Consider the following 26,172-nt stretch of genomic DNA (forward strand, 5'->3'; position numbering starts at 1 on the left):
GGGTAGAAAAATATGATAGGCCAATGGAGGTCATGTGACATAACATACATGTAGGTTGTCTGCCATATTGAATCCTGCGAAGTGACTTTCGTCCTAGTAATCCCGAGACATTTTTACACAATTTTATTACATTGTCGGTCAAATTTCTCTGAATGTGAGTAGTATAGCATATTTAAGATATTATTTAAACAGGATATTATTATCGCTAGCTGTAGGTGGATCAGTTGAGCTGTCGACATAAAAACTGAGCCGGAGTGGCCAGCACTGCGCAGGCCACTCTGCACTGCTGTCTCTCACACTGGCCAGATCTTTTCACTGGTTGATGCCTACTCAATTTCTGTCCATGTTGATTTTTTTTTATATTAAAATAGTGCTGTTACTTCTCGACAAATATTCTAGAAATATTAACATGTCTGAACTTAATATTTACTAATCCTATTTTAGTACAGCATTCTGAGTATAAAGCATATTGAATTACGATTATAAACCGATCTTTTTATAGGCCTAGGCTAGGCCTACACTAGTTTATTAGTTAGGCCTGAACTGCTGCTTGCAGTACGTACGTTATGTATCTAGCCCTAGCCTACCTAAGAATCCTATAAGCCTAGGCCCTAGGCCTATCCTACATTACACATGCTGATGGGGCCCTCAGACTATCTAGCCTAAGCTAAGCAGTGCACTGGGTGCCAATGGTTGGCATAAATATGGCCTTATTATACAGCCTAACTACAGACTGCAGAGGCCTGCACTGGGAATATATCTTCTGCGCCAAATTGATCTCTAGAAATCTGTCCGCGCATTTCAGAAAATCAGGGCCGATTTTGTCACAAATTTTTCTGAATATTAGGATTAGATTTCTCTTAAATATATAGATAGGCCTAACCATGTATTATATGCAGTGATTGCGATTCTGCGCACCTATTTCCCTAGTGATTTTCCACGCAAGTTTGAGCTAGTTTTGATATATCATCCATGCAATTAAAATACTTTAATCTTTAATTCCTATTCTTTATTGCCAGAAACAATAAAAAACAAACACATACAGTCAACTCAGGGAGTAGGCAGGAACCAAAAAGTGAACTAAATCACTGTAACAAAAGTTAAGATTCCATACTCCCAAAGTAACAATACATAACAATAAATATATAAATTTATAGATATTAATAAACTCTTGCAGTCTAGATATCGAATAATAAAAACATTAAAACAATAAAAATCAAGTAGTTTAACAAAGCAGGAAAAAAGAGAAACGGGGATGACTAAAGAGAGTCCGATATGCGGCGCAATGTAACTACAGTAATTGGAGGGGCTATAACATAAGGCATGCGATTTAATGGTGATCTAGGCTAGGGTATGGCTCAAAATAGTAAATAGATCTTTACTCATTCAATTTTATTTTAGGCCTAGAGTGTAACTCAGCACAAAATTTGGCCTAGAAATCCATCTGCGCATTTCAGAAAATATTAGGGCTGATATCTGTGTAGATTTTGTAGGTCTTGGCCAATATATAAAAAATTGTATTATGCAGTAGTTACAATTCTGTGCACTTATTTTCTTGCAGATATTCCATGCAAGTTTGGCAGCCATTGTCTGTGTTATCATCATACACGTCAATGTGTGCATTTCATTTACTGCTTAAGCCATATTAGTATTAATTTATTTCCACCCAGGATATTAAAAACTAAGTTAAATTTACACAAAAGAACAAGGAAAATTTTGTGCAGAATCATAACTAATGCGTAATAGTAATTTTCAGATACTGTAATCCTTAAGGTTATGATTGTAGTGCACCCACTTACCATGAAATTACTGAGTGCGTTTTTCCAGCAGTGCCTAATTAAATGCTTGGATATAATTTAATTTAATTTTATAAGTTTTAAATTGCATTATGTGTATAGATTGTAATGTTACGTTATTTTCGATTCTCTCTTCAAAACTGACCTTTCATAAAAAATTAATTAATTATTAATTTCAGTAATCGTCTAAAGCCTGGTTTCCATAAAATCGCTACGCTGTCGCTACAGTTTTTTTCAGTGCAACCGTTGTACTGTGTAGCAGTCACCGACGCTATCGGGAAGGCTTCCCGATTCGGCCATAGCGTGTAGCGATTGTATGGAAACCAAGCTTTATAATGTATTGTTTTCTTTATCTCGGATTTAAAACCCTTCTAAATTTAGTTGAAAAGATATCTAACATTCTTTCACTGATAGTTTTATAGGGCTAAGTTTTGTACAGTCTAACTCGCCTATTCGAATGTGCCAAAAAAAGTCAAAAAATTGTCAAAGTCGAAATTATTCTCATGTCACTTCATCTTCCCTATATTTACAATGGTTAATATTTGCTCTAACTCGAATAAATTTAAGTCGAAGTCAAAATCTTGACACAAAACTTCAATCATTCTAAGCTGTCGCCGCTTTACCAACATCACTGTGAACGTCAACAAGTGACAAGTGGCAATGCAGAAATTCACACGCTAAGTAAGCCCGACAAGTGACTCGCGTTTACATTGCATAGTGGTACTTTGTGTAGTTTATTTTACATGCGACTCAACTCACATTCCTCACTATTGTTCAGACGTGGTAACGTTGACAAGCGACCAATGTTTAAGCACTGTTTCAGGTTTTGTTAGTTCTTTTTTAAATACAGTAAATTAAATTGTATTGTAAGATACGCACAGTAGTAAAATAAATGTCTTCATGGAATTTAGGTAGTGAATACTGTAACCCGTCATAAAACAAATCTGCTACTGTACTTCTATCTTCATCCCGATCTTTGTTGCATACAAACTATCTGCAAAGCATCGCCTGCTCTCCTCGCGGAGCAGCGAGAAGCAAACGTGCATGAGTAGTTGGCGATTTTTGAACAGTCCATTTTGCGGCGGGGTATACACATCTGGTTTACTTGCAATTAATACATGTGTTGAAATATATACCAAGTAAGTATTGATTTTCCAACCGAATTTATCGTATTTAACGATAAATTCGTATTCAAATGTACTCCATTATATATAAATTCATTAATAACTGAATATTTCATCACCTATTTCACGCATAGACAAAAACTTCAATTTCGACTAAAACAACGTTTGGAGAAAAACACGTTTGCAGTGGACTACTTCATAAATACGTACTGTAGCCTACATTTCACTATCATATATCAAAATTTTGAATATTTTTGTACTGTACATACAGTATGTCTAAAGATAAAGCATTAAACAATTCAAATGTTCAATATATTTTTCTTTTCTTTTACTTTAATTAACCTGTTAATTAGCATTAGAAGTTTGTGTCTGTTTGTGAAAATGATAAAAATATACCCAGCATAGGCTGTTTACATGTACATTGACACATGTCAGACACAACTTTGTTTTCACCTTTATCTTAATATTGTAGTCAAATGGGATTATATGCAGGCCTACAGACTAGGTTTACCCTGCTAAAACCATTATATGTTTACTACTTAAATTCCACACTGGATGCATGCGTATAGGCCTATTCCATGTTATACTGCAAGTAGCATACCGCTATGCTTAGGAAAGTTAGGGAATTTAATCTTTACGTCTAGCCCTACCCCAGCCAGGCCACATTAATCTGATCACAACGATAGGTCTTCTGATAACCCATTGAAAGTTTGTGTTTGTAAAAAGGAAAAGCCATTTTTCTTGATTTGTGTGCTATGGCTAGTAAATAGTTGCACTTTAACAATTAGGTGAAAAGGTGAAGTTTGATGGACATGATCAAAATGTCAAAGAAAAAAAAATTGAAAAAAAATATGATTTTTGAAGTTCGTGTCTCTTCATGGTGTCAGTGACGATTTGTTAGTGTTAAGATTGAGGGACTTCACACCCAGTATTTTCCAGAATTTCATATTCAAAATGATATTGATTTATTCTTTAGTTGCAATTAGGTTAAAATATTCTGATATTCACAGGGTTGTAGCTGTAGAAAACTAAGGGTGGTTGATAGACATTTTAAGGGTGAGTGGGTGATAATGTTGGTAAACTCTAAATAATAAGAGTGGATTTTAAGGATGGAAAAGTGGGTTAATAAGGGTGTGTGGAAGGCCATGAAACTAGCTTTAGACTGGGTAGAAAAGTTCAATGCTCCGCCCACAATAACTACATCCATGTATTAATTTTAATGATTGATTTTGAAGATGGGTAAATTATTCTCTCACTAAATGCAACATCCACCACAAAGTGGTGTTTTTTTATACCACCCCACCCCTTTCCATCCCCCACCCCTGCCTTCTTCCAAATATCCTTCAAAAAAAAAAAGTTTGCTAATAGGTATAATAATGTCAAACCACTTGAAAGAGTAATATTAAATAATATTTGGGATTGCATAATTAGAAGATGGCATCAACAGAATAAATAATCAAGCTTTTATTTTGTATTTTTCAGTGATTAACATGTCTGAAACTCTGAACTTCGGTCCACAATGGCTAAGGGCATTGTCAGGCGGTGGTACTACGACTAGTGTAACATCACCTCCACCTTCACCGGGTATAACACAATTCAAGCTTGCTGAGTTCAGGTACGGACGGGAAGAGATGTTAGCACTGTTCAAGAAATCAAATCAGCCGCCTTCAGGGCTGGAAGAGTTTCTTTCAATATGTCGGAAAGACAGTGCCTTACCGATGGCTTTAACCCCTTTATCTGAAGAAGAGCAGGTAGGTTTTGATATACTGTATTGTAATGTGAACTGTATGGTATTCCAAAACTATAATGACAAATCCTTTTTGCCCTATTTTAAAGTACCTCCTTATTAGACATGATACTGTACCTGTTGCAATTATTTATTTTTTTACTGCGAATGTGAGTCTTTTGCAAAGAAGTTAATTTTGCAAAATTTAATTTTTGAGCAGATGTTGGTTTAAGAGATGTAGCACCTGTAATCAGTTGTCTAACATTTTGCAAAAATGCTTGTCAACTATTGTTACATGAATATTCTGTACACATTTTATAAAAACTCTTATTCTATGAAAAGAAAATGCAGTACATCATCTGAGGAAAGATTTAATAAAATATATTATAAGTCAATCGTGACGTCATCACTGTAACTACCAATGTTATTTGCCTATTCCCCAGCGTCCACTAATTTTTCTATTAGTGGACGCTTGGCAAGCATTAAATCTAACCTTCGTATAATAATTTTCCTATAGTGTACTATGCGGAGCTCTACTAATTGCTTATTAATATTAAATATTTTTTCAGCATGCTCTGTCGCAGTGTGTAAATTCTACATTGGTGCTACGTTTAACAGGGAGAGGCACAGGAGGGTCAAGTGTGAGAGGGAGAGGGGGTGCAACTAGAGGAAGGGGTAAGTAAATGCTCCTCCTATATTTCACTTGCCATTTTAATGTTTATTTTATCTATAGGCCTGTGGAACAAATGTTTTTCAATAAAATTTACTTGCTGCTATTTCCATATTTAACAAATGGTCCAATATGGAATCATTGTGCTCATAAACAAGAAACTTTAGTGTACTGTATTTTTTGTTTAACTTTTCAGGTAAACTTGTTAAGGCTTTAGGATCATCTCACCTTAAAATACTTCATTCAAAATACTGTAGAGTACAGAGATAAATACTGTACTGAGTACTTCAAATGAATATAATTAAAACTTCGATGAAGAATCATTATCAATATAGTTCACTATGAAATAATGATAATTCATGCCTTAAATGAAGTCTGTGTCACACCCTTACCTCTGTAAGTCTATCTCACACTACATCAGCTGATGGGATTCCATGGTAATTGCAACATAAGGAGGTGTGCTTGATGAATCAGGTTTATTGATGGTCTGCTAAGAAAAATTGGTAGACTTGCATCACTTTGGCCAAACCTCGCAGACACTTAACAGTCGACTGAATTAGACCTGATTATAGCTATATTTTTGCGGACACAGTGGCCACTTAGGTACAGTAGAGTATACTACTTTCATACCATAAGTTATATTTATATTTCACTTGTGTATTTTTTGTTCTTCAGGTAGAGGAAGGGGAGAATTTATGAGAAGTGGCTATGACGAGGAGGGTGGTGGAGGAGGAGGTGGATTTTCCCGCAATTTCAGTAGGACTCAAAGCTGGGATGAAAGGTATGTACAATTGTATTATGATGTCAAAGCATAAATTTAGACTTCTATTCTAAGTTAATTTGGTTCTCAAGCCTTTGATCTTTGTGTTGTATTCCCTATATGTCATTAATTGTGGTACTTCCCCTCATGTTTCTCTATGATGGCCTATCCCTTGTATCCTCCCATTGTTTTCATGAGATAAAATATTTCCATTAATTTTCCTTGTGTAATTGTTAAGTATTTTCCTTATATTTCCCTGTATGAGTGTGGTATATTCCTTATTGAGTTCTCATTGATATACCATTTAAATGCACTTAATGCAATCTGTGTTATTCTGAAGGACTGCTTTAGTTAGCATTCTACATATTGTCTACAATATGTATGCTATGCATAATGACCTTAACTGTTGAACCGAGTGTAATTATATTTTTGTGCACTGGAATATTCCGCATCTGCTGTGTATATTGTAGCATAATTACTTTTGGCAATTATTTTTAGTAACTTAGTGGTTGGCTTTTTTAAAATTATCAGATTATAGAATTTATGGATATATTTATACATTCTCATAAATTCATATTTTTTGTAGTCAACACTAATGAAAAATATCAATTAACAATTGATACCCACTTTTCAAATTTAATAGGAACATTTTGCTTTAAACTACAGTGTAAAATTTATAGTGATGTTATTTCACAGTGCAGGTTCTTCTAGTTAGAGTACAAACTGAACATCTACATTTCATCATTGAGCTTGTCCTTAATTTTTGAATCTGAAATGATCTAATTTATAGATGAGACAACGTTCGGTAACCTCTAATACAAGATCGTGAAAGTAAAGAATATATGTATGTGTTTTCTCCACAAAAAAAAACAAACAACTTTTTCAGGAAAATATAATTCCAGGTTTTGACTGAGAGGGTTTTGGGTATGAGACTGTCATCACTTAAATGTTGTTCATGTTGAATTACCTGCTGTTTTTAAACAATTTTTTTAGCATTTGTCTCCATGGGGAACTGTTAACTGAAGACAAACCCTGTGACAGGAACTTGGGGACATTTCTGATCCCAATGTTTTCAAAGGTGCACTCAAGACTCACTCGTTTGCCTACTACCACCAATTATTATTTTGTCTGTATTGCTGCATCTGTTGTACGTTTTGTGTTGTGCTTTTGTTGTTAATTGTTTTGACTGTAGTTGTAGTGCTCATGATATTATATGCTTCCTGAGTTTTTTCCTGAACAATGAGACTTGTTGTGCGTTTTACAGTACAACTGCAGAAAAAGGTGCATTATAAATGCCCATAGCAGTACCAGACCATTCCACATTTTCAGGTATCAAAGTGTTCCTGAATTTGAGGGTGAAATGACACCTAAATGATGACAAGTCAACTTGCATTAAGGTTGTTCACTTATACACTGTGTAGAAAAGGACAAAGTTTGACAGGAAGGAAGTCAAATTTATAAATATAATTGATGATATCAGTACATCTACCGGCTGTTTCCTTTGGATGCTTAACAGATTTGAGAGAGTATTGACAGTGCTAAAGTATATGTTCACTTCATAATCACTTACACAGTTTATTTTAGCAGTCAGCATATCAATTTGCTTATATTATAGGGATACTGCAGCTGAGATTATTTTTACCTAGGATATATTAACATGAATTGGCACATTACCCAAACGCCTATTGCTAATTTAGTAAATGTACAAAAAGAAATGTTTTCTTTTACTAATTAAAATTCTCATTTGTTTCAGTCGTGATTCAAGATTTCGCAGTTTTGAAGATTCCGGTCCACCGTCTCCTCGGAAGCATTTTGATCGTAGTATTAGTGAGAATTGGCGTTCACGTGGAGAGAGAGGATCAACTCGAGAAAATGGGGAAGATGATGGAGGTTGGCGGCAAGCGCCCTCAAGAACTTCTCGTAACACTCGTGATGATGATAATTGGAGGACAGGTGGGGGTATGTGCAATCAAACTTGTTCAGTTCTAAAATTATTTTTATTGAGAAACAGAACTTTTTTTATAAATTATGTATTAAATTTCGTGCAACAATTGGAGGACATTGTGGTTCTAGTGATGTGGTGGTTGTCATTTTTGCGATGAGTGAGAGCCTAAGAGTGGAATTTATTTTGTTGTAGCAGTGGTTGTGGTTTCGCTGGTAGTTGTCATTATTGTGATTGTTAAAAAAGCTGTTAGAGAATAACTTAGTTTCAGTAACTTTGTTAGTCTAAGTGATACAAAGTTATAAAAGGATAGATGAGACATTGGACTGGTAGATATTTACTAACCATTTTGGTCTAACTAATCTTGGTCGGCCTTAACACTTTATATTTTTTTTACGTCAAGGGGGGCCAAGAACAAGTTGGCGGCAACCACGGGAACGCAATACATCGTTCAGTGAGTATGATGAAGACCGAGAACGAGAAAGAGGTGATCGGCCTGAGCGAAGGTACAGTGCACGTAATAGGCGAGATAGTTATGAGGAGACTACGGAAGACTTACCTGAATGGGCGAAAGATGATGCGTTTGAAGACGATGCAATGATTAGTTCCTTTGATTCATCTGGGGCATTTTTCTCAATGAAGGTAGATCTAACAGTCCTTTTATTTTGATTTTGACATGATTCAGGTCATCAAAACCAAGATAAAAATAAAAACAGGCTTCCTTTTAATAGATGTGACATGAACAGCTAAGAAAGTGTTAATCGTTATCAAAATAAGCTATAAACTGCATAATTAGTACTTAATTAAATCAGCTTTGAAATAAAATGATTATTGATTTTCACAGAAAGAGGAAAAGGATGTGAATAAGAAGGAGAATATGAATAAGGAAGATTCCAAGACGGATCCTAAGATTATTGAAAGTAATAAAGAACAAAATGCCTTGAAAGAAAATCCTAAAAAACAAAAAGAACTTCAAGAGACTAATAGTACCAAAACAGATAAACACTTAACAAAATCTAGTATTTCAAATGTTGATTCAACCAAAGATTCCAGACCTGAAGTGTCAAAAACTAAGGAAAAGAATGTAAGCAATAAGACTCCAGGAGAATTGTTGTTAGCGGAAATCAAAGGCAGCAGTGTGACAAGTAAACCGAAGGAAGAGGAGCAGGAAGAGCAACATCAGACTCTTGAGAGCGTTGAAAAGAGCCTACTGGCCATTACGGAAAACAATGAACCTCCAGAAGAATTGCAAAAGGAAATAGATGTAGTAGTAGAGAAGGAAGAGGAAGAGGAAGAGGATCCGTTGGCACGGATAGAGAAGGAGGCAGCTGAAGACATTGTTAAAATGACCGAAGAGGTGTGTCAAATAAGGTTCAGTCCACACTATGAAATATGTGTGATGGGCGTGATAGTGTCATATTACACCAAATATGGGCATATCACATAAAATTTGATAGTGGGGACAGAGCTTCATGCTCTTTGTTTTTAGGTAATAAGAATGTTGACAGTATCTTCATGCTTTTACCTCTCTGTTTTTTTCAACAATTACAAAAAACCTTCTTACACATTAAGGTGAGATTTTATACCATGTTTTGCAAACCTGGCAATTCAAAAACAAAATGTCAATACAAATATATTCTTGGTCAATGCTCAAATAATACACAGACCGCATGATTGTTAGAGATTGTTCTAATGAGAGTTCACCTAAAATACTGTATTCAAGTCGTCACATCTTTAAAGATTTTACATCAACTGTGTAAATTTGCAAATAAGAATTCAATATTTGTTAAAGTATTTTTCAAACCTTCTTGCAACCCAATGCAAAAGTTTGGTGACCCACTTTTGGGTCGTGAAGCATATTTTTGAAAGCGTGGGCTTAGTACACCTGCTACTATATATATTTTTTTCTAACAGGTAATTTTGTAATAAATTTTTATTTTCCTAGGATGATGATGATAAACTCCTACGAACAATTACTGGTAAGCTTCAGTGGCAGCAACAGCAGCAGCAACAAGCTGCTAGTAAAGTTGTCGCTGCAAATGCAGACATTTCCCGTAGATGGTTATACAAGGATCCCCAGGGTGCTGTACAAGGACCCTTCAGTGCGGGAGAGATGGCAGATTGGTTTGGTGCTGGCTATTTCACCATGACACTACTTGTTAAACGCAGCTTTGATGATGTCTTTCTTCCATTAGGTGAATTAATTAAACAGTGGGGACGAGTTCCTTTCCTTCCCGGTCCAGAACCACCTCCCAATAAGGTAAAATTTACATCTACTAATTTCATTTATTCATTTTATTAGAAAATATTAGTAGAAATGTTGTTTTTTTTGTTCTGTTTTCAAAAGTGTCATTATCTATCTAAATAGATACAGAACTTGTTGTTTTCAGGACTCTTAGTTAAACTGATCTGATCCAAATGACAGGGCCTAGATTGCTCATAATAAGATCAACAGTAAGACAAATACTGGGTTTTGATAGTAAAAGTAACAATTTGAATATAATATAAAATTTCAGGCCCCAGCTAGTCCACAAGTGAAAGTGGCAGGCCAATCAAGGAAGGACCTGAGCCCAGAACAGCAACTTATAATCCAGCAACAACTACTACAGCAACAAATGATGCAACTGATGGCTCATCAACAACAACAGATTCTGATGAGGTCAGATGGGGTGATACACACAGGGGAACAATTTCCATGGGAATTACTAAATAACAGTCCCCTGGTATTGTAGAAGCCTAGAAATGATGACCCTGTGAAAAATGTTCCATTTGCATTATAACCTCTGACAATGATGCCTAAAATGTACTCTTTACATTATTTTTCTGGCAAGATAGACCCTGTTAATGTTTTCCTTGCATCATAAAACCTTCATAATGATGAACTTTTTGAATAATAGACCCCAGATATATCACCCTGGAAATGACAGATTACCCATAGGTGAATCTCGTTGTTACAGACCTCCAAGACGATAGATCATGGAAATGAAAGCCTTAGGAATAATTGACTTGGGGATAAGCCAAATAGAATGAAAGGATGTTGATACCTATAAATTGTATTCAATTCGAACACAGTTTTGAATTTTTGAATTTTTGGGTCAATTCACAGATCTTTCCAAATTCAACAACAATTTGCGCAGAAAGGTCAAATACTTACCCCACAGCAGCAGCAGTTCCTCTTACAACAGCTTCTATCTAAGATGCGGCAACATCAGTACATACTTCAAAAACAGCAACAAGCTGCACAACAACATCCAGGACAAAAGCCACCTCCCCAGCTACAACGCCAGCTCAGTGGTACTACAAGAGACCGTAGTTTGACTCCTGAGTCAAAGGTAAAGGGTGAGGAAGATGGCCCGATTATCTCAGTATGGGGAACTGGCCCAGGAGAAGAGGTCAAGAAAAGAAGGGAAGGTTAGTATTGTGAATTGCCAAATAGTGGTAAGACAGGATGTCTGATTGGTCATATCTTTCCAAACCTGGCTTCCATCTTTTAACTTAAATTACCGTCTTTATTTTGATGTGTATTTGCATCAGGGAAATATCATAGGAGTGATGTTTTGCCCTACCTGGCAACGTACCGAATATTCTCGCGGAAAAGATTCGGGTGGGAATCAAACCCATGACCTCCATAACTAGCCTAATAGGTCAACCAATCAAAATAAAGTATATCAGATACATACTGAATATTTGACATTTTATTGTAGGGAGCTTTCGATTGCACAATGACAGTTTGACATAGAACGTAATGACGTCACTAAAAATCATCAGCGAATGCGAGAATGTTCTAGGATGCAATTTGGCCAAATGTGGTAGGACAGACACGCATGAGTGATTCCGTTCTAGCTTCGCATCATTACACAAATCGAAAGTTCCCTATTATTCACAAAGACCCCTTAGAAAATAAAGCTGAAATGCTTAAAGGCTTATCCTGAAATAATTATGTTGTTTTGATTTTGTACTCATTTTTGTGTTGAGAAATTTAACAAATAAATCCATTCCAATCCTATGTTATACTTTCTAGTGGAGGAAGACATGGGAAATTGAGAGTGTATACATAGATTGGTGGTTAGTTTCCCTTCCTAGTCTGATATTTTGATGAGGGAAGAAAATACTAATAATAATTAAATTTCTTTATAGACTATGAGATTGGTGTTTGGCAGCCAGAGGGCGGTAGTGGACAGGTGGGACGACCAGGATTTGGTAACGATAATTGGGAGGTTGGTGTGTGGGACCCATCGGTCGGTGATCCAAACTTTGCACTCAAGAAACAAATGATGAATGCTGCAGAAGGCTGGGACATAGGAGTGTGGGACCCCTCAAAACCAGAAGGCAAAGTGTTAACAGAAGAGGTACAGTAGGAAGTGTTAATCAGTAAATAAACGTAGTCTCACTGTTTATATATCAGAGGAGAGAGATCTGGGAACATGCCTCCAATGTTGCTTTTTCGCCTGTTACTCCATGTTTTTCAAATCCTGTGTCTGCCACAGTGTTGGGTTTTCCCCCCACACAAGGAACCACAAAAGGGATTACTGTAGAAGAGATACATTCTTACTTCCGCTTAAACTCTGTCATTTTGTTAGTGTGGTTGGTGAACAGAAGCAGTGCATAATTTAAGGGATGAGTAAGCCATAGTGTTTAGTTTAGAGACAACAACAGATTAAATGCGTGATTTTAATATTCCTGAAGTCTAGATATGATATAGATCATAAATATTCGACTCCTAATATGTAAACGCCATACAAACTTTTTCGTTTTGTTTATTCAGGCTTTTAATGAAAGAATGAGAAAGCAGCAGCTGTATTTTGCCAGACAAGCAGAAGAACGAATGCAGGCCTTAGCAAGACAACAGGGAGATATAAAGTAATTAGCACCACCTTAATTTTAAAATAAATTGCATTTACAATGACTTGCATTGATAATACTACTAAATTTATTACAACAACAGTGATATGTTATGATTTATTATTATTCGTACTATATATATTTGAAAATAGGTTAAAAGAAGAGCTTAAACGAAAGGAAGAAGAACTGAAAAAGCAACAAGAAGAACTACTCAGAAGAGAGGAGGAACTTAGGAGACAGGAAGAACAGAGAATGGAAGAAATGAGAAGACGAGAGGAAGAAGAAAAGAGGAGGCAACAGCAGATTGTAAGCTAATACAAACTCTCAATGTAATTTTGTTATACCTAAGCCTTGTGTCTCATAGTAATGGTAATTGTTTTTTTGTTACTGTCATTGTATTGTTTTTGTTACTGTTGTTTTTAAAGTATTTTCTCACTATTTATATAATTTTCAACTCGCATCCTTCTATGCAAGTTCATTTTCGTTTTCCTTGTAATCATTCAGAGACAGGAGGAAATCTTGCGGCAGAAAGAGGAAGCTTCCCGAAGAGTTGTTGAGGATGACAGGAAAAGGAAAGACCAGGAGGAGATGTTGAGGCAACAGGAGAAAGAGATGCAACAGAAAGACATTAAAAAGTAAAAACTGATGAAACTATCATTAAAGATTAAATGAAAAAGCATTTTAGGAGTGTCAGTAATAATAAAAATGGTGTTAAAATAAATAGAAATGTTTATGGTGTGTAGGATAATAGAATCAGTTGCGACTGAATCATGTTCCAGGTGCGTTTATAATGCTGGAGAAAGCAGCAGCATCACTGCTTTAATAAGCTTATTGTCTCTTCAGTTGTTAGCTCCGATTAGGAGCTCTAGAAACACTCGGCTGATTGATATATAAATCTTCTTTATATCTACTGCCTCTATTATACTGCCCTCATGAGGCTGATTGATAAGTAGTTGATTGATTAATAGATCTTTTTACACTACTGCCTCTATTATACTGCCCTCATTAGGAGCTCTAGAAACACTTGTAAGATTGATTAATAGTTGTTATTACACATCGTGATGCTTTGTTTTCTCATTATCAAATATAATATTTTTGTAATCTATCACAAATTTAGGAAAGAAATGATGAGACAAGAATTGCAAAGACAACAGGAACAACTTTTGAGGCGACTTCAGCAGCAACAGCAACAACAACAGCAGCAGCAACAACAGCAGCAGCAGCAACAGCAACAAGTAGATCCAGTGAAGGTAAAGGGTGTAGCCATAATACATATAGAGTAGCTGTCAAGTAAATAGAGGTCTTTGTTCATAAATTGCACAATAGATATATTAATTCATAATGAAGAACTTGATAAAAAAATATGTTACATCAATCTTTTTATAACAGCTACCATCTACTGCTATGTGGGCTCAGATCAGCACAAGCGTACCTAGCCCCAGTTCTCAGTCAAGTCCAAGCTTATCTCACATTCAAAACTTACAAGCCCAGCAAGAAGAACGTGACAGGCAAGAGGTAGGTCGGCAGTTTTGGCTTGTCTTGGTGGCTTAGAAAATGTTTTACCTGAATTTCTTCATTAGCGGCTTAGATGTGCCACTTTTCTGACTATAGTGCACTAAGGTATTTACCCTATAAACATCCTGAGATATGCATTTCTGATTTGCTTGCTTGTTTTAGTTTGTATGATATTCCTAAAAGATTTGAGTGAATTCAGGAGCAAGTCAGTAGTCTTAGTGTTGTTATACTTTTTAAATAGAAACAACGGCGTATGCAAGCTCACATACAGGAACAACAGCAGCAGAACAGAGCAGGATGGGCTAGCAAGGCAGCTGGGTAAGCATCACAAATATATTTTTAGCTAAATAATACAAATGATGGTAATGATAATATACCCTTTTCACCATCAGTAACACAGATTACTAATGGCTTAGCCCTTTAAGACCATAAAATAAATCTCACCACTCATTAATTTGAATTAGTAGTTCTGTTACAATTTCTGCTATTAAATCTTGCTCGGTAGATGTAGTTGCTTTATTCATGTTATTCCTCTTATTTGACAGTAATGTAAATGGTAAAGGGAGCACCAAGTCACTGCGCGAGATCCAGGAGGAACAGTCTAGGCAGCAGAAGCAGCACAAGTCTGAACCTGTACAAGCCAAATCACAGCCAGTGAGTATTTACTTTCTTGTAACACAAAGCACAGAGCATGGCACCACCATGAGTCAGTGACGATCTATGCTGTGCTATTCATTGTACAATGTGCATGACAACAGTAGTCTCACATGCAACATTAAATGTACTGCATTCTGCATGTTCTCTGAAGGATGACCCAGGTCACTGATTGCCAGAATATGAATATTTTTTTGTCCCTTGACATTTATTTTAGAAATAGAATTTTATTACATGTTAAAATTTGTTGGGTAGTAAATTAGCATTTAGTGAGGCTCACACTACAGTACAGTATGTGTAGTACTATTTCTGCTCCTTTTGTGTGCTGGCTTCCAGCTCTGTGTAAATAGGCCAACAGTTACCAATCCAGTCTAATATTAACTTAAATTATTTTGATAAAAAGTGTAGCCTACCACTACATTTGACATGTTGTCATCCTAAAAGAGGTCAGCTTATACACATTTTACTATTGCGTTGATGTGTATAATACCTTTTTACTTTTGTCACTTTTACTATGTTTCTTTATCGATGTTAAAAATATGAATATTTCATCATTATTACAAATTCTGTCTTACTAAAATGTTCTCATATTGATCAACAGAATCTGCCTGTAACATCTGCAGCAGTTTGGAGAGGGAACTCTAACACATCTTTGAATTGGGGTTCTGGTTCTTCTGATAACAGCAATAATGTTTGGGGGTCATCTGACACCAGCAGTCTGGCTTCTGGAGGATTTTGGGATGAGTGTACACGTGAAAACACTGCCATGCAAAAACCTAAAGCAAGGTATGTATTGAGGGTGAAGTGCTATTTTAGGTCTTGTTGAATCTTAAACTGTTGAGAGTAATAGACTGAGCATTAACATAATATTTATCTCTTAATTTAATTAATTAATTTGTAGTGTAAAAGTCAACCTAAACTAAAGGAAAACCTGCAATAGAAAAAAATGTAAAAACATGTAAAATGTCAACCATTGTCTATGATAGGTTTTACGTATCTAATTAAGTGTTAATTACCAATTAAAGCATTGCATACTTCAGAAGGCTCTATAAATGATGATGAAAGTATTGACCATGTAGAGACAATTGTGTTAATACTGTATAGACTCAAAGCAAAGCATTAAAGGTCTTGCATTCATTTAGTTTGATTGTTTTTTTTTGCTGCTTTAACTTCATTATATTCTTTTCAATCATGACTTTGTTTTATTTCTCATTTGTAGTGACAACCATTTCCCGATGTTGAGGGCACCTGCATCAAATCAAAACCTGACGCAACAACAACAGCATTCACAATCCAATTCTAAGTCTAGAACAGCCAAGGAAGAGGTAAGCAATCACTCAGTGTATGAATAAGCAGTATAGTTTAGCTGGTTTCACTGACTATCTAAATGATTTTCCACTGAGCTGAGCTAATTGGTATGGTTCCTGCCTCTTGCACGCCAGGGCCCGGGTTCGATACCCGGCTCTGCATCTAGTATTGAATTCGGGTCTTTTAAAATAACAAAACGCTCAGCTCCTTGAATAACCCTCCCAGGAGAGTTAGGCGAGTTAAGGACCATGTATGTATCAGTCTGTATCTGTTTTATGTTGTAGAGTAAGTGGGGTAGTTGCCGTCGAGCTATGGCAGCCGCAGGTCCCCGGGGACCCAGCCCGAATTTCCCAGTGTGTAGGCATACATATACGAGGACAAATAAAGAATTATTATTATCATTATTATTATTACTGGGCGAGTCAAGTGGACAAACAGAAAGGCAAGAGTGCCACAACTACGGCATTAAAGCTCCTGTTATGTAAAGCTTCCTTGCCCTTTTTTTTGGGTGATTGATCCAATTCGTTTTGATTAGAAGTATAAAACATATGTTCAGTGTACATATCTGGCTTCTATGCACTTTGAAGAACCTATGACATTTTTTGGAAGTTCTCAAGAAATGATGTGAGCATGAAAGTACAAAGCTCTATTCTTTGGCTGCTACAGTTGTCACAGACCGCACCTGTGTGCAATTCTGCAAAATATTCCTGTGAGTTATGGGTTGTTCTCTTATATTCACCTTGCAAATCCCAATTAAAAATGATTAATTTTATTTGCATTTTCCAGGAAAATGTTAAGAGGCTTTTTCAAAGCAATATGGTGAGCGATGAATTCACGACATGGTGTGAGATGACTTTAAGAGGAATGGCAGCATCAGTAGACAGTAAGGCCTTGTAATCATTCATGGCAAAAAAATAAATATTGACATTATTAATATATCTATATTTCCACATTATTTGCTATAAAATGATAAGGCAGTTGCTGGGCTCTAATAAATATTGCCCAAGGAAAGTATTACAGCTTCTAAGTATACAGTTCTGTTGCTTTTCTAATGCTAACTACCCAGTTTAACATTCCTAAATTTGAGATGGGATGCTTCATTTGACAAATATTTAGCTCCTTTTGCTAGGATGCATGGTTATGGTGTATCATCAGTTGTTCATTATGTAAATCATATAATAATAATATTAATATTATGCAGGTTTTTATATAAAGCACTCTATACGACTAAGTCTCAGAGCGTTTTTTCCACATTATTACCCCAGTCATTGGAACGATGACTATGGGGGAAATTCCATAGTTTGCTGCATGAAATATATCAGCGCATTTTGCACTCAAACCTCCTTAGGTACCCACTTATATCCTGGGTGGAGAGAAGCAATGCAGATGAAGTGCTTTGCTCAAGGACACAAGTGAAATGCACAGCGAGGGATTGAAACCCCGACCTCGAGGTTGGGAAACCAAACCGTTCACGCTGCGCCAAACCACTTTCACATGTATAATCCTATTAAATATAATTTTTTTTTTTTAATCTCAAGTCCCAACTTTTATAGCATTCCTGCAAGACGTTGAGTCTCCATATGAACTTCATGATTATGTTAAGGTCTATCTTGGTGAATCACGTGAAACGGCAGATTTCGCACGCCAGTTCATTGAACGCCGACAGAAATTGAGACAAATGGTAAGTTTCTTATCTTCGGCTGTTCATTAATAACTGTCAAAATGATATATTTTATAAAACTTAAGATAACATTTTTAAATGATGAAATTAAAAAAAGAAATACACTAGACGGATTTTAAATACCCTGTGGTGTACACCAAAATTTGTTACAAAATGACCGTGTCCGAATACAGAGGCTTTCAAAAACAACATACTAGAATGTTTAAGGTTATGTTGTGGGTTTTTTAGGATGCTCCATGGATTGTTCAGGGAAAATCTTCCCATGTTAACAGCTCATCCTATGGAGACTGGGAATCTGATTCGATGCGCAAATCTGGCGGAGGGAAGAAGAAGAAGCGCTTCCAAACCTTAGATCCTAGTATTCTGGGCTTTAGTGTGAATCCAGCAGATCGAATCAACATGGGAGAGATTCAGACAGTGGACGATTGAAGGTGGTGGCACAAGAACATCTCGGTATTCGTATAAGTTACAGCGTTAATAAATAGTATATTCAATTTCAAAAGCAGAAAATCGGTGTGATTGTTGAGTCTGTATTGAATTCAGGAAAAATGTTGAAACCGGTTAGCGGATTCCATGCATGGAACTCAGCAGAGGCCTAGTGCCATGCACAACAGACAGTGCCAAGAAAGAAACTAAATCGAAACTGTTTCGATTTCATTAAAACATGGTAATGTTGCAATAAAATGGTTTGTTGTGGTGAACCATTATTTTAGTTCGTCTCTCTGTTACCCTTACGCTTGTGGTGTAGGTTCATGCTTCTGTGGCATGTCAGCAATGAATCCCACACTTATATTGCTTGGAAGTTTACAAGGTAAAATAATACAGCATAAGCTTAATTGTGTTATGGTTCCCAGGATTAGTTACCATCGATTCAAAGGTTACTGTCATACTTGGCTGCAGTATCTGTTCCTCAGTTGTTTTCAGAATCTATTTCATGCTCTCAGAAATTTTTACTTTGGTTATTTTTATCTTTAGTTATTTCCATGGTTTCAGAAGGTGGTAACCATGGTGTTAGAAGCTATTACCATAACTTCTGAGTACACTATTATTCCAGAAACAATAACTAATTATGCCCAGTTGTCATGTACGTATTAGCAAGTATATTTACTTTATTATATTATTTTTATTACCTATTAGGTTTATTTATGCATATTTATTTCAGAGTACCATTTTATTTCTAATTAATTGATTGTCTTTAAATGTTGATGATCATTATTAGAATGATTGTTTAGAATAATATTAAATTAATTTTAATTCAATGAATTTTGTTTTTATTCTAACAAACAAAACCTTGCCACTTGGCATGACATCAGTAAGAATTAAATGTGTTAAACACTTCCATACACAATATGCCCCATAGAGTAACTACTGTATATTAAAATGCAAGAAATTGTATCTCAAAAATTTTAACAGCAAAAATATGGGTTTTTGCTAATTTTTTTTTTTCTTTAACAAAATATTACCAGAAAGGGACGAATAAATTAATAAAACATTTTCATTCCTTGTAAAAAAATTTAACCAAATTAGATTTTTACTATTAGCCTTGTCCATATTTAGGGAAGGTTGTACCTTGTCCAGATGAATTTGTTGGCATTATTTAATTTGTCACCAATTTGATTACTGCAATAATGCCAAATCCAATACAATTTTACATATTATTTAGGGAATGGCTAATCCTACAACACATGTTCAAAAAATTGTAAACTGGAAAAACAAAAATATTCTGTTTGCGATATATGGGGTCACAATCGTTAAAAAAGGTCACAAACAAATTTGCGTATGTTAGCATAACAGGAATATTTTGGAACTGTCTTGACTACTTGATTGCTTGCTAATTGCATATAAAGTTGGCGTCTCCATTAGAATTTTTGAGTGGCCGATACATAAGGTTGGACTGTATGTACACATGTTGGGTTGGGTGCTTGCATTTATTGTGGTTTTTTTAGAGGACTACTTGTCCAAGTAACTGGACTACTTGTCCAACTAAGTGTATGTGTACTGTACATGAACATTGATTTTAATTGTATGTTTTGCTGATGTGTGTCTTGATCCTAATGTCGGTGTGTATTGTGTTTTTCTTATGTGTGCATGCTGAGTTGCAGTTGTTAATGTAAATGTTGATCCTAACGCTCTGCCTAAATTGTCAAGTCATGTGATCTCATAAATCTTGCGAGTGTGTACAGAGATTAGTAAGTGTGAACAGAGATTAGTAAGTGTGAACCAGGATGATACTATCTATGCAATGTTTAAGAGGTGCTTAAATTTTACCTTTGTATTTAATTTCTTCACATTAATATCAACTTATTTTATCTTTCGCCACTCCCTTTCCTACATATAATCGTGTATATTGAAATTTGTTTTATTCCTTGCTTTACAAGCCTTGGAGGCACTTGGGGAGGTGGTAGTGGGTATGCTTAAATGACCATAGAAGGAAGTTAATTGTGATGGATTGGAAATATCTTGAAGGTAAAGGTACTACAGTATTTGTCATTAAAGTCAAAAACTTAAATATCAATATGAAAATTGTTATACCAGTGAATGTACAAGAATATTTAATTTTGTTTCTCTGCTTTTGGTCAATAAACACAACATTTATTGTAGATCTCATTATGGCCATAATTGTGATGGATTGGAAATATCTTGAAGGTAAAGGTTTTTAATAAACACAACATTTATTGTAGATCTCATTATGGCCATACTTGCCTCAGTTGTAAAGAGCATTAAGTTATTAGCATGATTTTCTGTTTACAATCATTATAGTGATGTAGTTAAAATTTTGAAAATGGCATAATTATTGAGAATTTCCTTGTTGCATACAGTAGTGTTAAAAATGGTCCATGGTGCACAGCTTTTCCCTTTTTTTATATATATATTTATTTCCAGGTAAACCAATCCCAAATAAATTTATGCAGGTACCCATGGCAAGAGTTAGCAAAATTTAGGAGTAACCAATGGCATTTAGCAATTGATAGAAGGTACCCATATGGCAATTATCAATTGATAGGAAAAACATATGGCTAGACTTAGAAAATATCGATAGGAGGAACCCATGGAAATCATCCATTGATAGGAGGAACCCATGGCTAGACTTTGACAATTTTGATAGAAGGAACTCATTACAATTATCAATTGATAGGAGGAACCCATGGCAATCATCAATTGATAGGAGGAACCCATGGCTAGACCTAGACAACTTTGATAGAAGGAACTCATTACAATTATCAATTAATAGGAGGAACCCATGGCAATCATTAATTGATAGGAGGAACCCATGGCTAGACTTTGACAATTTTGATAGAAGGAAATCATTACAATTATCAATTGATAGGAGGAACCCATGGCAATCATCAATTGATAGGAGGAACCCATGGCTAGACCTAGACAACTTTGATAGAAGGAACTCATTACAATTATCAATTAATAGGAGGAACCCATGGCAATCATTAATTGATAGGAGGAACCCATGGCTAGACTTTCACAATTTTGATAGAAGGAAATCATTACAATTATCAATTGATAGGAGGAACCCATGGCAATTAGCAATTGATTGGAGGAACCCATGGCTAGACTTTGACAATTTTGATAGAAGGAACTCATTACAATTATCAATAGGAGGAACCCATGGCAATCATCAATTGATAGGAGGAACCCATGGCTAGACCTAGACAACTTTGATAGAAGGAACTCATGGCAATTATCAATTGATGGGAGGAACCCATGGCAATTAGCAATTGATAGGAGGAACGTAGGGCAATTATCAATTGATAGGAGGAACCCATGGCAAGACTTGAACAACGTTGATAGAAGGAACTCATGGCAATTAGCAATTGATTGGAGGAACCCATGGCAAAACCTAGTCAACGGATAGGAGAAACGTATGGCAATTAGCAATTGATAGGAGGGACCCATGGCAAGACTTAAACAACTTTGATAAAAACAATCTTATGGCAATTAGCAATTGATTGGAGGAACCCATGGCAAGACTTAGTCAATGGATAGGAGGAACATATGGCAAGATTGATAGGCTCCCATTTCCAGGCTTAGTTGAAATGTGGGGGTTTGTAAGAAAAGATGGCCTGGTTCTTTACAAAAATGCTATCACAAAAAAAATATAGTGTAGTTTTTGTGTCTGTTCACTATGTCAAGATTTGATCCTTGTCTTGTGGCGATACTATGAAATATGTTAGGGACTTAGAACTGGGGTGTGACTGTGATGGTGTGCTGTGTATCGGAGAAGCTAACCTGATAGTGAGAAAACAAGACTAGTAAAAATGTGAGGTGGTTGTGTTTGCAGATTTGGGCAATGAAAAAAAAATTCTGTCAGACAACAGGGCATTACATTCTCATTCAAAATTTAATGATATTAATGTTTTATGTTTATATTCTTTATACTGTACTATTAGTGTGTCATTCCATTAGTGTTTTTATGTCTTGATCACCAATTCCTAACTTTACTCAATTTTACTGAAATGTTTCCCCTTTTAGTCAGCAAGGCTTGTGTATAACACAATGTAATCTGCCATCTTATCAGTTCTAAATAATAAAGTATATGTTTGTTTTTCATTATTTCTACTTTTTTTATTCATATATTTTATTCTATGAAGTGATAACTAGAAACATTTAGACCTTAAATTTCAAGAAAAAAATAATGAAATAGTCAGAATAGAATGTTTATATAAGAGGTCATAGGTTTTTTTTCCCCTTGACAACAGATAAGACATGCTGTATTGTGTTAATAAAGTTTTAATGGTTTCTTTGCACCTCTGTATCATTAAAGATAACTTAAAACCAAATGTATTGTAATTTGTAATCTATAATTTTAGAGTAAATCATATTTTGGCAAAATAATATACAGTAGTATTAATTTTAATTGCTTAATTTCACAAAGAAAGACTAATGCTGTACAGGTTATTCCATTATGCAGTTGGGGTATGTACTTGTAATAGAAATATTGCTCCTTAAATTATGCTTGGTTTTAACTCTTCCCTACTTTTAAGGTTTTCTTATTTTATTGGATCACCTGTCCATAAATCATAATTTTTTAAATAAATTTCTAAAACATGTTATAGGTTATTTGCCTTATCAACACAATGTTATGCCACTGTATACAGAACATAAAATTAGATATTGGTTAATGTTAGTGTTTTATTATCATGAGGCAGTGTGTTAAATCATTCCATTTTGAAAGAAATGTGTCTCTACTCACTCTTGTTTGTCATTTGTATTTTTCTTCCTTCTATTCAAAAAATATCCTTAGTTTTGTCTTTCTACATTATATCTTTTTGTCAAGTATAATGGTTTTGAATGGATGTCAAAAGAAAATTATGATGGATTTTTGTTTTCTTTCATTTCCTATCACTATTGTGCTGTATTCAGATATTTATTACAATTTGAAGATAAATTCAGGTTGTAATTAACAACAATAATTAATGTTATAATAATCTGTTTCATGAATTGCTTCATGAATATAGTACATGATATATCAATAATTATTTAGCACATTCGCATTTATATTAACAAATTTATATTAGCAATACGTTGTGATCATTTTGAATCAAACACCAAAATTATGCAGGTGTATATGGATATATGAATCATAGAAATTTATCCTCAACAATTCCATTTTTGTGCAAGTACCTTTAAGTGTAATACAGGCTGTTTTGTTTTATGTCCTAAGGAACTATTTATTTACAAAGTTCTTTACTTGCTTTTTGTTGTTCAATACAAGTAACAAATTAACAGTAACTTTTCCCAGTCATGATTGTGCACCTTAAATATCGCCCTCTGTGTCCCAGTCGATGTCTTACAATGTCGTAGAGGGCAGTTCATGCTAAATCTGTGCCTACAAACAAGTGCTTCTACGAGTATGCATAATCTCATATTTTAATATGTATATCTCAGTACAATTATGCATTTAATACCAAGTTCACACGAATTGTAAGAATCTGTTACTCCTTTTGCTAACTGGTGTACTTGTGAATTTGGTATCGGAGCGCTAAATTATGCATTTCAAAGGTTGTAATTACAAGTCTACTTAACTACACGTAGAGTGTATACTGTAATAAAATTACGCAGTCAATTGTGACGTGTACTGGAAAATGCATTGCAATACTGAATATATAAACTGGTATGCGACCGTGTAGCATGCGCAAAGAGGTTTGCAACATGTGCCCAGTTGATAATAATAATGGGAAGGGAGCCTACATCATTGTTCAATGAATCTGTTTTAGACACTGATTTATTTTTATGAAATATTATTGTCAATTTTTTGTTTTTGTTATTTTCATTGGTCATAATATAAGTATTAATGTGTTATTACTTTATTACCTTATTTAACATTAATAATATGATGATAGCCTCTTTTAAATAGTCTATTATTTAAATATTTGTATTCTTGTTACTATCATCAAATTGTTACTGATGTAATTAAGTTTCAACAGATGGGACAACTCTAACTTGTAATATACCGAATGTATGATAATGAAGAGAATTAAAATACTTTAAGCATTGGCATAATATCCATCATTACTGTTTTTATTTTGTTGTAGTTATAATTCATCCTCACATGATGAAATAACCTGTGCATGTTCACATAATCGGATTTCTACATAGAATCGAAAAGAAAACAAATAAAATTATAAAAATTCTTCGTTCAAATTGATCGACTGAAATAAACTATTATCTCCTATTATTTTGTGATAGAAATTATGATACGGATACGATATGATTTGCAGACCCATTGAGGAAATAAATTAGTACAAGAGGATCACTCGGACGAGTGAGAGTGAGAGGTTCGACCCATACAACTCATTCATAAGAAGATAAAACATTCATAGATACATAACATACAACACATTTTAGATTGAAAATTGTAAGAGCAGAAACCAACTTACACAAAATTAAAGATGTATTTAGGCCAACACAAATGCCATAATCAGCTAAGAATAGTTAACCCAATTATTTATTAATGTTTATTTATACCACCATACTTGGAGTGGACGATCAGACAGAAGCAGATCTGGGTATTAGAGATGCCTTAATTATGACAAAATTCTAAAATTGTTTATGACGTTCCCTCAGGAGAGAACTACAAACATTTAGATATTTTATTTAATATCAAACTGTTAACGTAAGCAGTTTCATAGCGTGCCTTTGTGAAATAAAAACGTTACCGGACTAGTTTTGGATGTTAGACAGTAGACGACAAACTAGAACAGCAGCTAAAAACCACTAGCAGAGAGGTTCCGTATTTTGGTAGGTATTAATGACTAAATATAAACAAATCAGAATACATTGTTTTTAAAGCTAGAAATAAAGTGGTTAACACTGTTAACGTAAATTTAAGAATTGAAAATGAAACAATTGCAAGAGCAAGTGAAGTCAAATTCGTAGGCCTTTTTTTGGATGAAGCTCTGACATTTAATTATCATGTAAATGAAATTGCAACGAATGTTTCAAGGGTCGTTGGTGTTCTTAATAAGGTAAAACAAATATCAAGTAAAATAATGTTAACAATATACAATGCACTTATACTTCCTAGATTAACTTATGCCATTACATCATAGGGTACCACGTCTGCTAGTAATCTAAATCGTTTGCAAATACTTCAAAAAAGTCATTAAGAAATATTTGTCATGTTGACCGCTTGCATCCTTCACATCCTTTGTTTATTGTTACTCAAACATTAAATATTTTTGATCTTTACTTTAAAAATTGTGCCATATCTATGTATCAATATTATAAGAATCAACTGCCAGTATCATATAACAACCTATTTAAGACATTTGAATCATTCCATAACTATAGCACTAGAAATCGAACTAACATATGCCCTAAAAAAAAAAAAAAAAACGCACAAGCGTAGGGCAACAATGTATATCTTATCAAGGGGCAAACATTTGGAATAATTTAACTGATGAATTAAAAGAGTTAGACTCAATAAGCAAATTTAAAAAGCAATTGTCTCAGTACCTTATAGGAAAATATAAAAATAAATGTTAACTATGATAGATCCATATATTTTTTTGTTATTTCTTGATGTTATACTCTTATTAATTTTGTTTATTGTGTTTATATGTATTAATTAATTTTTTTTTGCAGGGTTACATATTTAAAGCATTTTTCTTGCTTATTTTGTAACCTATTCCTTTATCC

General features: G+C 34.7%; 1 protein-coding gene across 1 annotated transcript; it reads left to right on the forward strand.

The window, feature by feature from the left end:
- Positions 1-24,536, forward strand: LOC117101854 (GRB10-interacting GYF protein 2-like). The gene is made up of 23 exons (XM_033241967.1): positions 1-154; positions 4,403-4,671; positions 5,216-5,321; positions 5,992-6,097; positions 7,830-8,035; positions 8,422-8,660; positions 8,863-9,375; positions 9,964-10,278; positions 10,535-10,677; positions 11,125-11,429; positions 12,156-12,367; positions 12,784-12,878; positions 13,013-13,166; positions 13,365-13,495; positions 13,978-14,110; positions 14,250-14,375; positions 14,617-14,693; positions 14,921-15,029; positions 15,631-15,815; positions 16,249-16,354; positions 17,124-17,220; positions 17,876-18,018; positions 18,247-24,536. The coding sequence occupies exons 2-23, from the start codon at positions 4,411-4,413 to the stop codon at positions 18,445-18,447; spliced, it is 3,963 nt and encodes a 1,320-aa protein (XP_033097858.1). The 5' UTR covers positions 1-154; positions 4,403-4,410; the 3' UTR covers positions 18,448-24,536.
- Positions 24,537-26,172: the final 1,636 nt, after the last annotated feature.

Source organism: Anneissia japonica, unplaced genomic scaffold (assembly GCF_011630105.1).
Source record: "Anneissia japonica isolate Jap-2015-1 unplaced genomic scaffold, ASM1163010v1 scaffold4988_len2956909_cov206, whole genome shotgun sequence".
In the NCBI taxonomy this organism is placed as follows: domain Eukaryota; kingdom Metazoa; phylum Echinodermata; class Crinoidea; order Comatulida; family Comatulidae; genus Anneissia; species Anneissia japonica.

What these genes read in the sequence shown, in the direction of transcription:
- LOC117101854 (XM_033241967.1), top strand. Translation starts at nt 4,411, where the DNA reads ATGTCTGAAACTCTGAACTTCGGTCCACAATGGCTAAGGGCATTGTCA. An exon ending in TTGTTAAAATGACCGAAGAG is followed by an intron (nt 9,376 to 9,963) that starts GTGTGTCAAATA and finishes TTATTTTCCTAG; the next exon opens with GATGATGATGATAAACTCCT. An exon ending in AAGAACGTGACAGGCAAGAG is followed by an intron (nt 14,376 to 14,616) that starts GTAGGTCGGCAG and finishes CTTTTTAAATAG; the next exon opens with AAACAACGGCGTATGCAAGC.